Here is a 15,297-nt window from a genome sequence, read left to right as displayed (position 1 = left end):
CAAACCGCGCACTGGAGCTCAGGGCAGATGAGGACCTAGCATCCCCTCAGGGGCTGGAGACTGTGGGGGGCGGGGAGACTTCTCAGTGAGCACCCTTGTCAGAACCACACAGCACAGTTCAGGAAATCGATCCACCCCCCGCAGCAGAAACTGTGAGCACCTGAAAAAGTATCCAGCCACAGCAGGGTTAAAAAGTCACAGCACAAAATGATTTTATTCTGTAAACGGTTTGTTACGGAGGGTCTCTGGCACCTCCCTTCTTTAAGCATTGCAGCATGACTAGGGAACAAAGCCTCCCCCACCCACCCGACATGGCTTTGCAGAACAAGAGGACCCTGTGAGCAGCAATCCTTAGGGAGACACAGGCTGCAGGGTGCCCCATGGCACCGACAGGGGCAGGGCAGTGGGAGCAGGCTTTGGAACGGGAGACAGGTTCCCCCAAGCCAGGACATGGCCAGTCACTCCAGAGCCAAGCCCCTAAACACCACCAGGGTCACAGCAGCCAGCACAGCCTCAAGGCACCTCTGCCTCCATCACCTTTCCCCTGGTGCCAGGGCAGCCTGGACCCCAAGGGCCGTCCCGGCAGAAGGGCCCACAGCTGCCAACACCATTAAGGACTCCAAGGCAAAGGCCAACAGGGAGGCAGGGGGAAGAGGGCTCAGAGCAACCACTCGGCACCCTGGGCCTGGTGGTTGGTGCTAGGGAGGGGAGGGAGACACACGCTCTCACTCCAGAGCGCTCCCTTCTGGCAGGGTGAGGAGTGCCGCTGAGGGGTTGAAGTGCCAATCAGGCCTGGAAAAGAACTTCAGAGCTCCATGAAGGATGGGGGGGCAGGGGTAGCCCAGGGCCAAAGAGGAGGAACAAGACCCTGCCATGCACAAAATCCCTGACTGCCTGCTGTGAAACTCCCCCCCCACACCCAAAGCAGGGATCCTCCTTCCCTTCAGTGGCTTGTCCCCTGGAGCCACATGGCCCGGCTATTAACCCAGCAGGGACGGAGATTTCGTCATCCTGCTGCCTCCATCCAGGCTGAGCATATTGGGGCCCGGGGGGGGGGGTGTTCGGGGAGGGAGGGTAGCAGCTCCCCCTTGCAGTGTCCTGGCACTGGAGGCAGGAGCCAGGCTTTCTCCTCACTGATGCTTCTTGATCCCATCCTGGCCAGTGGGAGCAGCTGGCTGGAAGAAGCCAGGGCTGTGGAGACAGCGGTAGGCGAGGAGGTGCGGGCCCAGCGCATAGAGGATGTTGGTGAGGAGGAAGATCCACCAGACCTCCTCTGGGGTGCGGTAGGGGTAGGGGGTGCGGTGGTGCAGGGAGGAGCCCACGTGGGAGAACTGGGCCTGAAATGCACAAGAGGGGCAGGGTGATGGGAGACGCTGCCCACGGCACCTGCCCCATGAGCCCCCTGCCAGCCCCTCCCTCTGCAGTGAGTGGGAAGCCTTGCCCTGGTGGGGCCCCAGCGAAATGACTTGGCTAAGGGGCAGTGAGCGGGTGCCAGAGGACAGTGCTGGCTCCCACCCCTGGGCGCAGGCCCCAGGTTCGAGAGGAAGGCTGAAGGGAAAGCACCTTTGATTCTATTGCACCATGGAGACATAGCCAACAGAACTCATGTCCACAAGACTGTAAGGGCCAGACGCTCCCATCTCAGCTCCAGCAACCTGCCCAAACAACGGGGGCGGCTTCTCACACTGCTCTGCACCCAGCAGCTCCACCGCAAACAACAGGGGCAGGGGCAGATTCTCCATTTAGAGCAACAGGGATTGCTGAGGGCTGATCTCCTTTCAAGTGCTGGTCCCATTCCCCACCCCTGCAGCCCAAGTGTCACAAGAGGGTTAGACCCTGTTATGCATAAATCCAGCAGGGCCAAGAACTAGGGATTAAAGAGGGTAAGCCCCATCCTCATGCACCAGGGCATAAAAGTGCATCAGCAGCTGGGGTCAGGAAGGAATTGCCTTGGGAAGATAATGGTGCACAGCCAGGCACACAATGGGGTTTGTCCCCAGGGGAATCCAGCACTGGTCCCTGTTGGGCCAAGGGGTTTGGGCTAGCCGGCCCCAGGGCTACACTGGGGCAGCCGTGCCCATGCTGATAGCAGGGCTGCATGTTCCCCTATGCCCTATTGATAGCTACACGGGGCGCTGGCTCAAGTCTCTTTCTGTGAAACTAATCCACGTCCGCCATTAACATCCGCTGAGAGAGTAATTATAAGGCTCTGCTCGTTGCCATAGAAACTGCTCCATATGCAAACCCAAGGACGGGGGAATCGTGAGAGGTCAGAACATGCTTGTCCAGGAGCCTAGTGCAGGGGCACTGGCCCAGTGACACACCAGCCCTTTAATGCATTGGCCCTGCACTGCCCGTGGCTCCCGCCTACAGACAGCATTGCTCTTGCTGAACCACGGAGCGGGGCTAGGAGCGGGGCTGACTAGTAGCTAGGTGGCTCGGTGCAGTGGCAGACGCTGCTTGCAGTTCAGAGCCCTGTGCCAGCCCGGAGGAGGGGTGTGAAGGCTGCTGGGACCATGGCCTGAAACCTAGGCCTCCCCCGAGACACGGGCTCAAGGAAAGATCTGGGAAGCTGGCACTGACAGCTGAATCTGCCACTCCATCCCAGTGGTAAGCTTCAGAGCAACCTCCGGCTGTGCTTTGAGCAGAGCGCGATTTCCAGGTGTAAACAGGGGTGACTGTGGTTCCAGAACATCGTGTCCCCAGGCCTGTCCCCTCCTACACCCACAGGGAGACCCGGAGGCAAGAACAGCGCAGAACCCAAGGCAGGAATCAAACGTCCCTGCAACTCCAGACAAAACAAGAGGGATAAGCCTCAGTTTTATCTCGTCCCCCGACTCCAGAGCTGGAGCCCTCGTGTGGCTTAGCAGTGAGGAGAGCCTGGGTTCCCAGCATCTGTGGGACCCCAGTGGACAGGGCTGGACCCACCCCTTGCCCCTCCCCTCGTTTTACAGCGGACCGAGTTAAAGAAAAAAACCACCAGGACACTTGGGTTCTATTCCTAGCTCTGCCGCAGACTGGCTGGGTGGCCTTGGCCCAGTCACCTGCCGCCCCCAACCCCTCCCATCTCCCTCTAAACTGTGAGCACCTGGGGGCAGGGACTGTCTCTCACTCGCCGTTGATGAAGCCCCAGCAGAACGGGGCCCTGTTCTCATCCACAGTCTCTACTGCAATACCCCTACTAACAGGCCCAGGGTCTGCTGCTCCCCAGGGGCTGTGCAACAAATCCCAGCCCCAGCCCCTCGTTACCTGCGCTACGGCCCCAGCAAACACCAGGGCCCAGTCGGGCAGCCATGTGCAGCCAGGCCGCAGGAGCCCATAAATGCCAAGGCAGAAGAACGGGAGGACGTAGAACATGTAGACCAGCATCTGGGAGCAAAGGGAGAGAGGTCAGCACAGGCCTGAGCCAGGGCAAACTGTGAGCACAGGGCAGGGACTGGGAGAAGTAAGGAAGCGAGTCCAAGAACAGAGGTAGGCCTGGACCGGAGCCCTGGATGCAAAACTGCCCTGGGCTTGCAGGAATGCCCAGCAGGATGCTCAAAATCCCAGGCCCCCAGGGACACCTACAAGCAGCCCCAATGTTCCCAGGTAGTTAAAATAAATAAATAAGCAGCACCCTCTCCTAAGGGATTTAGGTGCACAAGTCTATACACTCCAACATCCCATACGGCCCTTTATAGAGCCTCCCCCTGAATCTCTCTGGGCCTGAATTCCCTGCCTGGACAATGGGGATACTGATTCCGCCATTCTCCTACCCTTTGTCCGGCAGCCTCCAAGAACCTGCACGGAGAGCAGCTGGACCCAGTGGGCTCCACACTCACCTGCACTTTGGGGTAGGCGACGGGGTCACGCAGATATGGCTCGTACTGGTAAATGTAGTTGAAGCAGGAATCGGACGGACAGTCCAGGACCACCTGGAGACACAAGCAGAGTGCATGGGAGAGCCATCTCTGATCCCCCCACACCGACCCCTCACCCAGTTGCCCCCAGGAGATACAGAGTGCATGGGACAGCCAGATCTGAGAGCCCACGGCCATTCCCCACCCTCACATCAACCCCAGGCCAAGCTGCCCCTCTGAGATAAGCAGAGTGCATGGGAGATCTGGCCCCTCCCACATGCCCCACTGACTCACAGACTTTAAAGCCAGAAGGGACCACCATGTTCATGTAGTCCAACCTTCTGCACATTGCAGGCCCCAGAACCTCCCCTTCCCTACTTCTCCCCTGTAATAGAGCCCAACCCTCTGGCTGAGTCACCGACTGGCCAGCCCTTACCAGCCCTCTGAAGAACGTGAACGTCGCAGCCACCAGCAGGAACAGGATCAAGCCCAAATCCAGGGGCCGCTGATACAGACTTCTCTGCTGCTCCGCCACAACCTGAACACAAGCAGCCGCTGTGGGTGTCAGGGCCTGGGACGCTGGCCCTTTAAGTGGGAAACTTGAAAGGGCCAAATTTAAAAAGCCAGTTCTCTTTGCCTCCCCCTGGCTGGGCAGAAACCTCGATCCAGGGCCAGTAGCCCCGGGGGCGTCTAGCTCAGGACAGGCAGCGTCTCCTCCCTTTGAAGGGCGGATCCATTCCCAGCCTCAGCACATTCTGCTTTTAAACAGGCAGTGAGTGGCGGGAACCTCCTGCCAGGGCTGCTCTGGAGACTGAGGTTTCCAGAGAGAGGCCTTGCTCCGCGGGAAGGGAGGGGGACGAGGATGGACAGGGCTGCGTTCATCCCCCATTCAGATGCAAAAAACATTTTTTAAATTAAAGTCCCTTAAAAGAATAAAAGGAGGGGGTGGTTCCCCCCGTCCTGAGCCCAGTGAGTTAAGGATAAAGGGCTCTGCAGCCATCCCTAGGCAGGGCAATCAGACATGCCCAGGGCCCTTCTCCCGTCCACGCTGCATTGGACTCACATCTACAGCTCTGCGTGGGCTAGTGCAGTGTTTCTCAAGGACCAGTCCGTGGACCGGCACCGGTCCCGGAGGTCTCCCTGACACAGTTTAGGATGGCAGCAAGCCGGTCCCTGGTATCAAAACAGTTGAGAAACACTGGGCTAGAGGCCAGGACCGGAATGGGAGGCACGAGACCTGGGTTCTGTTCAGTGATCCTGGGCCCGTCTTGTCTACTCAGCTTGGAGCAGCCCGGCCTGTCTCTCGCCGGGTCTGTGCAGCGCCTGGCACAACGGGCGCTGGAAGACGCCCCCAGGCCTAGTGGTGCCAAAGCAGCATCTCCGCTCAGCTAGCCAGGGGAGCGGACAAGCCGGAGCGGGTGAGACGCACACCAACCAGCAGAGGGCAGCAGCGCACAGACACATTAACAGGGAGAGAGTTTGGACCCGGCACCAAAAGCAACTGCAGTTGTCCTCCTGGCGAAAGGGTGCCAGCCAGCTGTGCCTGCGATGAGGGCTGGGTAAGGGATCGGGGCAATTCCTGCCGGGTTCGCTCATCCACCCCCAGCCTCCAAAACGGGGGTTTTCTCAAACAACGGTGTAAAATACGGGGCTGGAATATGGGAAAAACCAATCAGCGGCTTGAACCCGAACCGAGCCCTTAGCTCGGATGGAGGCCAGTGATGGAGAAGGGGGACCCGGCTCCGAGAACAGCGCCCCAAGGCTCGGTAATGATCCCAAGGGGCCAGGAGCTCAGTGTCCCAGCCCCAAAGGAAGATGTCACCTGCAGATTCCCTAGCCACAGGCAGGGGGGTTGGCTCCGCACAGGCCCAGGGCACCCCCTGCCCAGTCACCAACACCCGCATGTTCCTTGCAGGCCACCTGCCCCAGCTGGGGACCCCCAGCCCACCGACCCGCCTACCTTCTCAGCAGTGCAGCAGGGAAGGGATTTTGGCTGGCTGAAGAGTCTCATCCCAGCCCAGATTGGGATCAGGATGTAGGGCACATTGAGCAGAAAGGAGGGGCGGATCTCAGAGCTGTACTTCCCTAAGAGAGAAGAGTCCCCGGTTGTGCGTGGAGCAAGACCAACCCTAGAGACTGGCACCTTTGGTTAACCCCATGGAGAGTACGTAGCAACACCCCACTCCTCCCACATTCCTCCCTGCAACATTCCACCCCTATGGGGTGGGAAAAGGGGGTTACTGCCCCACGCACACCCCAGCTTCTCTGCCACCAAGGGGGCCTGTCTGCCAGTTTTAGTGATGCATGCTGGACTTAAACCTGCAACTCTGGGGTGTGTCCCTGCAGAGGCAGAGCGGAGCAACGGCAACACGGGAAGGACACAGAGACCAGAGCTCAGAGCGGAGGGTAGCTCCCCAGGGCTTGTTGCTGGCAGGCACCCCATACCTAACATGTTCCCAGGCAGGAAGACAACAACGCTCATCATCAGGGAGCCCAGCCAGTAGAGACCCAGGGTCCTGTAGTTCTTCCTGGGGAGACAGTGGAAATTCAACACCCTCTTGGGGCTCACCCCATCATTCAACCCCTGCTGCATTCATAGGTTTCTTCCCCTCGCCTGCTCTCCGGCGTTAGTGGCAAGGTGGGGTCAGCCCTGCCATGCTCACAGCATGTGGGTTCAGAAGCGCACTCCACCACCCCAGAGCAGCCTCCCCTCCAACAGCCGCTCCTCCCTTGCAGCATCCCAGCACTGGGAAGGGACTGCTACCCTGCCTGGCTTCCCACCACCAGAGCGCCCTGGCTGCAGGCCCCCACCAGCCCGGGAATTCTTCCTCACATTGGCTCCAGGAGCTGCCCATTGCTCACAGGGCTGCTACCAGCTGGGCAGGGCACATCCATGCCCGGAGTTTCCCTCGCCCACCCTGGGCTGTTGCCCTGTACCGACTGAAGCTCCCCACTGTTCCTGCACTAGAATCAAATGATAAGAGGGCTGGAGTTCGGGTCGGTTACTCAGCCCGGCTCTCCATGCCCATGGCCGGAAGGTCCCCTGAGAACAGGCCCACACAGGAGATTCCTGCCGCTTCCAATCCTGGCTGGGACCTTGTGCAAAATACTACTGGACAGCTGACTATGGTTCTCTTAGCGCCCCCCCCTTGCCCCCCTCCCCAGACTGTTCCAGCAAAAAGCAACCCCCACTCTCCTCCACCCACCACTTGGAAGCAGCCATGCAGTGCCCTGCCAGTGAGAAGCCCAGTGAGTGAACAGGAGACCCCAACTGGCTGCAGCCCCAGTCCCCTCTTACCTTTGTGTGATGGCTATGATCATGGCGAGGTAGAGAAGGTAGTGCACAATGCCATCCCAGTAACAGATCATGATGCCGTAAGCCGTGCGTAGGTACGGCTCGCCCTGCCCACCAGAAAGGCATCAAGTCACTTCCCCAGCTGGGCATGACGACGCAGGCTCCAGAGATGGATCCGCTCAGCCCAATGCCCACATGCTCCTGCCCCTATCTGGCTACTCTACCCAGGGACCAGTGCTCCTCCCCGTTCCCTGACGGGCATGGGGAGCTGCCGGTGGCTTAGGAGATGGAGCTGTGCCCCTGTTTAACATACGCACTGAGCTTAAGCCACAGCTCATTTAAAGGAACAAGGGGTCAGATCTCCAACATGGTTGCTTAGACCTCTGCCAATAAGTGCAGCATGGCTTTAAATTCCCTTTGCACCGGGGGAAGTGCCTCCCCGCAGGGGATCAGGCCCATGGTGTTTGTAAGGGAGCAGGGATGGGACGCCACGAGGTCTGGCCAGGGCAGTGTGATGTTCTAGCCTCGCTGGCAGGCATCCCACTGGGAATGGGCAGGTGACGGCAGCCGGGGTGGTACCTCCTTCATGTAGAACTCCATGAAGCCGCTGATGTAGCCATCCTCCTCCAGTGAGATGATCAGGTCGATGACAGAGGTGAAGGAGAACACCGTGAACACTGCAGGTGGGGAGAGAGGGAGGCAGGCTCACCTCTGTAGGGGGCCCCCAGCCACTTCCCTGCCAGGCTGCCCTGGGTCCCCCAAACACACAGGCCTCTCCCCAGCTCAGAGGGGACCTGCAATTGCAGTGACAAGTCCCAGCCTCACCTGTCAGCAGGGGAATTCTCTGCTCCCTAAAGCATAAGGGGCACAAGCCAGGTGGAGCAGGCATGGGGCAGGAGCCACCCACTGTCCGCCCTGCTTGTGGAGCTCAGCCCCGGAACTACCCTCGGTGGGAGGTTCGTTCATTGATTCTTTGGCAATTGAAACCCCGTCCAACCTCACTCCCTTGTTGCAGAGCCCCCCCCACCCCGCCTCTCGCAGGCATTGCAGCCCTCGCCACGCCCTGCACAAGCTGTCATGCCAGGAGCCAGCGTGTGCCTGCTGATGTGATGTTTTTGCCAGGCAGGCACCTTTCACCAGGGGACTGAGATGTGCCCTCACCCTGCATGGGCTGCCTGACAGCTGTCACATAGGAGCAGCCTCCAGTCACTGGCAGCCAGGGCTAGATCTGGGCCTGACGTGGGTTCTTCAGTGCCACTACGCATCCCCTGCACCATCCAGAGCCACCGGCACCGGCTCAGACGCGTCTTCAATTCCCCCGAATCTCGCCCACCCACCTGCCACCAACAGAGACACAGGGCTCATCCAACCACATTGGCTTGCTGCCTCTCTTGCCCAGGTAGGTGAAACAGGAGACAGGAGGGGGTCACTAAGCAAGGCCGCCCTGCCGAGACTCACCATAGAAAAGGGGATCCTGGGAACGGCTCCCTTCGCCCAGAAGATACACCATGGAGAACAGAAGCAGCAGCACCAGTACCCCCATCACCGCGATAGCCACTGGGCTGTAATACACGCCGACAAGGGACAGGTCAGACTCTCGCAGTGTGACGCAAGGGGCTGCTGAGGGCAGGGCAACGCCCCTGCCCAGCCTCTGGCCCAATTAACTGCCCCATCTCCTCTTAACGTGGGGATGGAGCCCATCCGAAGAGGAGACTGAAGACAGTGGATGGAGTAAATGGGAGTTTTGCCATTGAGTTCAATGAGACCAGGCTTTCCCCCCGTGCCTCAGTTTCCACCACTCCCCATGACCCTGTTGGCAGAGTGGGTAAGAGGCCACAGCCTGGGGTCTGATCTTGCTCACTCCTGCTGAATTCTGAGGGGTTACTCTAGATAGTGGTGCCTGGACCCCCAATAAAGTACAACTGTCTGGCTGGGATCCCTTGGGCAAACCCACTGGGCGGCAGCTCCCAGCTGGGATCCTGTGGAGCACAGCCTCCTTGGGTGGAGGGAGGGGCCTCTTGTAGCAGAGCAAAGGATCCTCCTGCTGCCTAGGGTTTTGCTTTTGGAAGGGGTGGGGGACAGGAGGGGTTTTGCCAACAGCAGGCTCGATGCAGCAGGGTTCAAAGTACATCCAGTCTACAAGCCGGGGCAGGCCAAAAGCCGAGCCCTCAGGCTGAGCAGAGCACACGGCAGCATCCATGCGGCAGAGCAGGTCCGATCAGATCAGAGCCAGGCAGATTGAGTTCAAACACTTAGGAAGGACCTGATCCAACATCCCCTGCAGTCAGAGGGAGTCCTGCCTGTCTGCTGACTTTGTGGGGTTGGGCGGGACCCGGGGTGGGGAAATGCCCCCAACATGCAGGGTACTAGGAACAAGCAGAGGTTTACAGTGCTGCAACCCCCATTCACCCATCCAACTTTGCTTTTCTTGGAGCCAGGTCACCCCTTTGCTCCCATGGGTACAGGACAGAGCTCTGCTCGGTGACAAGGGGCTTTGTGATGAATACGAGGCGATTCCATAACTCGGGAGATGAAGGTAGCACTTGGGAAGCAGGAGAAGAGAGAGAACCATAGGTCCATGTCAATTATTATTTATATTATGGTCGCACCTAGAAACCCTAGCCAAGATCAAGGCACTACAGAGACACATGAGGGATGGTTCCTGCCCCAAAGAGCCTACAGTCTAAGTAGACAGGGCAAAGGGTGGGAGGGGAAACTGAGGCAAAAGAAGGGAAATGCCCAAGGTGTGACATAACTGAGCATGGAGGGAAATGACAGGCACTTTCTCCTCCTGAAATTCAGACCCAGCACCCCAGAAGGAGCTGCTTCGAGAAGTCTCCTGCACAAGTACAAAGATAGGGCCTCGTCTCTCAACCGTCCAGGCCATTGTTACAATGGGCAAAATGCCAAAGCAGGGGCCACATGCTGGGTTTTATTCTGAAATGTCATTATAGTTGAAATCATTAAGATTTCCATCTCCCTTCCCAGGTGCGGCACTGCCTTCACACAGGAATATGGATGGCCATGAGCTGATGCACTGTTATCAGAGACCATGTAAACCGATTAGAAAGTGAATCTATAATGAGGGGATAGATACTGCAAATTTGTGCTAGGACAGAGGGAAATCCATCCCGAGCTCTCTTCTGCTCTTCCAAGAAGCAATTTCATTAGCTGTAATAGCTACAAGACCAGCAGAGCTACCCTTTTTGCTTTGTGAGCTATAAAGCCGAAAATATTAAGGCATTTTCCAATAAAGCCTTTCACCCTGTTGCAAAAAAAGAGAAAGCCATTGCTAATCCTGGCATTCAACAGGCGGGGTTAACAGCTTACACTCCGAAAGTATCACCCATCAGCCAGGGAGCTCATCTGCGGCCCACAGACTGCGGGACAGCAGAGAACAGCCTCAATTAAGCAAGGCTGAGGGTCCCCCGGCCCAAGCTCACACAGAGGAGCGGAGGTCAGGCTAAAAACCCGGGGTGTGAACAAGTCTCTGGGTATATTTAATGCAGCCATGCTCCAGTACTGCAAGGGGCGGAGAACAGTCTGTGCCTGGCCTTAAGAAGTAACCCCCAAAATACCAGTGATGGGGGAGATGTGAGTAAGTGCTGTCTAAAGTGCCCCGTAGAGGCTACCCCGCCACTGTCAGTAATTACAATAACACCCACAGGCTCCCAAGAGACCAGGGCCCCGTTGTGCCAGGCGCTGCACAGACAGACTAGGCCCTCGGCCAAAGAGCTCACAATGGCACTAGATAAACACATGCTGTGTCCCCATCTCTGTTCGGGGACGGAGATCCTTCCTTTCTCCCACCCTTTGGCTGCCTTGTCTTCATTAGAGGGCAAACTCTTCAGGGCAGGGGTGGCTCTCAGCCTGCCTCTGTGCAGCGCCCGGCATGGTGGGGCCCTGAGCAGACTGGAATACAAATAATAAAGGCAGATTTGCACACGCTTTGTTTCCACCTTTACACTACAGGGAAATCACAGCTAGGTAGATTCCAAGGCCAGAAGGGACCCTTGTGATCACCTGGTCTGACCCGGATAACACAAAGCCAGAGAACTGCCCCCAAACCCCTCCTTCTTTGTTGTTCCCTTGTCTGGGGGGAAAGACTAGAAACAGGTCCTACAGCTGGGCACCCAGTCCTAGGGGCACAGGGACGGGCCCTCGCCAGGCGCCAGGCAAGGGGTTGTTAAGAAGAAAGAGGGAAACTCTCCTGCTCTGGCTTTAAAACTCCCAGCGCCAGGCTGGGGCAAAGGCTTCCCCAGCGATTGCACAAGGCAGGGGACTCAGGCCGGGGCGGCCCCGCAAGCCCGGCAGGCGCAGCCCCAAAGCCTGCGCGCCCCCGGGAGCGCAGCGCAGCGCAGGCCGGGTACTTACTGCGCCAAGGCGGCGATGGAGTTCAGCGCGCAGGACACCGGGAAGGCGGCGAGCGACAAGCCGACGGCTCCCGGGACCGCAGGCAGCTGCATGGCGGAGGGGCCCCGCTGCCAGCCCGCTGCCAGCAGCCTCCCACCCGCGCTCCCCGCTGGGGCCAGAGGGAAGCGGACAAAAGTCCCCCAGAAGCGCCCGGGCCAGTCAGTTGCCCCGAGTCCAACCCAGCCCGCCGCGCATGATCCCCGGCCTCCATGCAAAGGTCGCAGACTTTCGTCCCCCGGGCGACTCTCTCGTGCCCAGCCTGAGTCAACACGGCGCGCTCCCGGGTGGAGCTGCTCGCCCAGAGGCGGAGCCGGAGCCTTTGCCCCGCCTGCCGCTTTGCTTCAGCTCCTCCGCTTTGCAGCGTCTGCCAAGGAAGTTTTCAGAAACAGTAAGATCGAGGCCGGGAGGCTCCTTCCCCCGCTCGGTTAGAGCCAGGCGCTGGGACTCCTGGGTTCGATTCCCACCTCGCCCCCGGTTAGAGCCAGGCGTTGGGACTCCTGGGTTCTATCCGTCCTCGTCCCCCCCGACTCCTTTGGTGACCTTAGACAAGACAAGTCAGCCTGTGTTTCCCCCACCTGGAGCCTGGCCTGCTAGAACATTCACACAGGGCTGCCTGGCAGTTCAGTCCACCTTTGCCCAGTGCTTGAGCAGCGTTGGGAAGACAAGGGCTATCCCAGCAAGAGTCAGCGGGAAAGGACTTGGAAACCTGCCGGCCTCCTTAGCCAGCTCCTGCGACCCCCCCTGCAAAACACAACCCAGGCAGGCACCCGCCACGCCTGGCTCCAACTCACCAGGTGCCCACCCAGCCTCTGCTGCACTCAGAGCCAGCTGGGCTATTCGTTAGTTTCAGATGCAGAGACATTGATATCTGGTTAGCAACTACCCCCAGCCCACCTCCGGCCTGCCCTCGCATCCTGCTGGTAATGGCACCTTCTCCAGTGGCAGATGGAGGAAGCTGCAACACGGATGCCTTCAATAATATTCTTTATCGTCCGGGATGGCAGCAGCATCGCCCCATGCTGTCGGGACCATTGACAAGGAGAAAGGGCTTCACAGCCAAGTGGCCTGAAGTGGTCCTAAGCACTATCATCATCTCACCAAACAGAATCACTCCTACATCTTGGGAGGCGGTGTCTTTTCAGCTGAGGTCTTCATTTCCAAGCTGATCAACTACAGCTCTGAAGAAGAGGCTGGTTGCTGGGCGCCAGTTTCTGTGCCCTGGAAACCCACATTTTCCAGTTAGTCCCCAGAGATTCCATCAGGTCTAAGTTGCTCAGATACAATCGCACAGATATGCCCATTAGAGGCGCTTGCAATGTTGAGAGTCCTGATTTTGCTTACGTAAGATTGTCCTTAGCAAAATAAATGTCCTTACTTAAGTCTGTGGAACTCATTGCCAAAGGATGGTTTTGAGAGAAAGAACCTAGCAAAATTCAAAGAGGGATTGGACATTTATCTGGTAAGGAGAATAACCAGAGTTAATGGTAGTTAATGCTAATGGAAAGAGTTTTGGAAGGGCGATGAAACCTCATTTATTAGGAGTTAAGCCAATTTCTATTAGGACGCAGGAGAGACCTTTATGGGAGGAAATTACCCCACATCTGCCTACTGCGGGGCTTCTTGCACCATCCTCTGAAGAGAGTGGATACTGGACTAGATGGACCATGAGTTGGATCCAGGCTGGCTATTCTACTTCCTGCTTTCATAATCATGAGGCTGAACATCTGACAGTCCCTCTCTCTCTCTGGCCCCAATTTATTCCTACTCTGACTTCATTGGGTTTATGTCACAAATGCCTCTAGGTTCTTAAAAGGATGCATTTGGGTTCCTGTCTGCTCCCTAAATGCTCTCTCCCATGGAAGTGACAGCCAAGAATATTGCATCTCTTCACCCTTGACATCTTACTGCTTTTGACCCCGATAGTCTGATTACATTCCATTACTCTGTAACTGCTCTAAGTACTTTACTGAGCAACCCAGGCTTCTTGCTGACCTTGAATGAGATAATTCAGCGTTGGTTCAAGAACATAAACCTCCCCCCCCAAAAAAGTTAGAAAAAGCCTGCAGGTCAGCATCCTCTGCCAGGGAAACAAAAAGACCTATTTCAGTGGTAATCAGATCACGTTGCCAAGGCAGTATAAGATTGCTCCTTGGTGCACATTGAGAGCTCTGTCCAGTCTCTCTAAGTATCCAGGGCTGCAGTCTCTGCTTCTGTCCCTGGGCAGCTGTTTCCACAGTCTCAACCCATCTATGGTGTTTTCCCTCTACTATGCAGTTTTTCTTCATTTAATCTAATTCATCTTGGGGTTTATAGAGCTCACACCTTATCATTGCAGCATCTGAGCTCCTCACAAACATTAATGAATGCATCCTCATAGCAAGTAATAGCTCTATTGTGCCGATGGGGAAATAAGGCATAGATTCTTAAGGTCACCCAGGGAGGCTATGGCAGGTGCCGAATTGAACCCAGATCTCCTGAGTCCCAAGCCAATGCATTAACTATAAGACCATCCTTCCTCCTTGTTTACTAGCCCCACTACATAGACTGCTTAAGTTTATACACAAAGGGGTCACGCTGGTCTCCTTGACATTCACGTGGAAATGCTGTCCAGAAAGACTAAGATGTACTCCACAAGGTGTTTTGAAAAGCTTGGTGACTGAAGCATTTTCTTCCCATTCATCCTGGAAATCTGTAGCATCCAAACAGCTCAAGAGAAAAAACATCTTCAGATTTTGAGAGAGAGAGAATAAAAAGCCCATGAAAGCAACCACTTTTTACATGCCTTTGAGAGAATTTTAATCAGCAGAGGTAGAGCAGGTATTTCAAGGTCTCTGTTGAGGCAAGGCTCAGTTTCCAGCAAGATTGTGACCTCTCCATTTAACCTCTTTTCAGAAATTGAGAGTCAATGCCAGTTGTCGGGGGAGGGACCTGGTTGAATGGTAGCACGTAGAATGTGCCAGAAACGTTCCAAGAACGAAGTGTTGTTTGTCAGACATTCAAAAAAACAAAGTTGCTGTCATGTGACCTTTCACCTTGCTTCCAAAAGCTTTCCATCTGAGCCATTGTGTCATTCCTTTGCTCCATCACGATTCAGAGTCCACGGATGAATTAGTGGCTGTGCACTTTGCCCTGCACTGTTTCATTGCTTCGTTATGCGGCAGCAGAAGTGGAAGTTACTTTGTATATGCCCCGCGATGACAATTCATCTTATTAAGCAACAATTCAAAGTACAGGCAGTTGTACATGCACTGATTAATAGCAGGGGGCGTGAATACAGCTCTGCCCCACCTCACACATTTGTGGGGTTTTAGCGCTTGTGAAAGGTACCGGATTATCAGCCACAGAGGCCAAAGTCCCATTTGCTCCCACACAAGCACAGAAGCGTAAGCCTCCCCCCAGCACTGCACTATCCGGGACGGAGAGGGGAGTTCGATCTCCCTGGGCCATCCAGTGGTTAAAGTGTGTAACTTTACATTCTGACTGTAAACGCCTCAGGGAAGGCAGTCATTGCCCAGCTCCCACTGGCACGGGACGGGGCATGCATCCTGACTGTGACCACTGGCCGCTCCCACAAGTACTGGACAATAAAGTAAAATAACAAAATGACAGGCACAGACCTTAGGCTCCAAATTTAAGCACACTTTAGAATTACTATTACAAGGAATCTTTTCTGCATTCTAATGATCCACGTGAACATTGAAGTATCAATACATCTATCCCTTGCTTCACATGTCTCTGTCCCCATGCCTT

At 56.4% G+C, this 15,297-nt stretch overlaps 1 protein-coding gene across 1 annotated transcript; it reads right to left on the bottom strand.

The window, feature by feature from the left end:
* Positions 1-187: 187 nt before the first annotated feature.
* Positions 188-11,920, bottom strand: TM6SF2 (transmembrane 6 superfamily member 2). Its single transcript, XM_073324467.1, has 10 exons — positions 11,509-11,920; positions 8,593-8,696; positions 7,714-7,811; positions 7,138-7,241; positions 6,285-6,367; positions 5,800-5,924; positions 4,276-4,377; positions 3,822-3,914; positions 3,250-3,369; positions 188-1,337 (listed from the first exon to the last, which is right to left on the bottom strand). Exons 1-10 carry the CDS (start codon positions 11,598-11,600, stop codon positions 1,131-1,133), a joined length of 1,128 nt encoding a protein of 375 aa, XP_073180568.1. The 5' UTR covers positions 11,601-11,920; the 3' UTR covers positions 188-1,130.
* Between the last annotated feature and the right edge of the window lie 3,377 nt (positions 11,921-15,297).

This window comes from Lepidochelys kempii, chromosome 25 (genome assembly GCF_965140265.1).
Source record: "Lepidochelys kempii isolate rLepKem1 chromosome 25, rLepKem1.hap2, whole genome shotgun sequence".
Classification (NCBI taxonomy): domain Eukaryota; kingdom Metazoa; phylum Chordata; order Testudines; family Cheloniidae; genus Lepidochelys; species Lepidochelys kempii.
The sequence above is the reverse complement of the archived record's forward strand: the minus strand, read 5'-3'. Positions and strand labels throughout refer to the sequence as shown.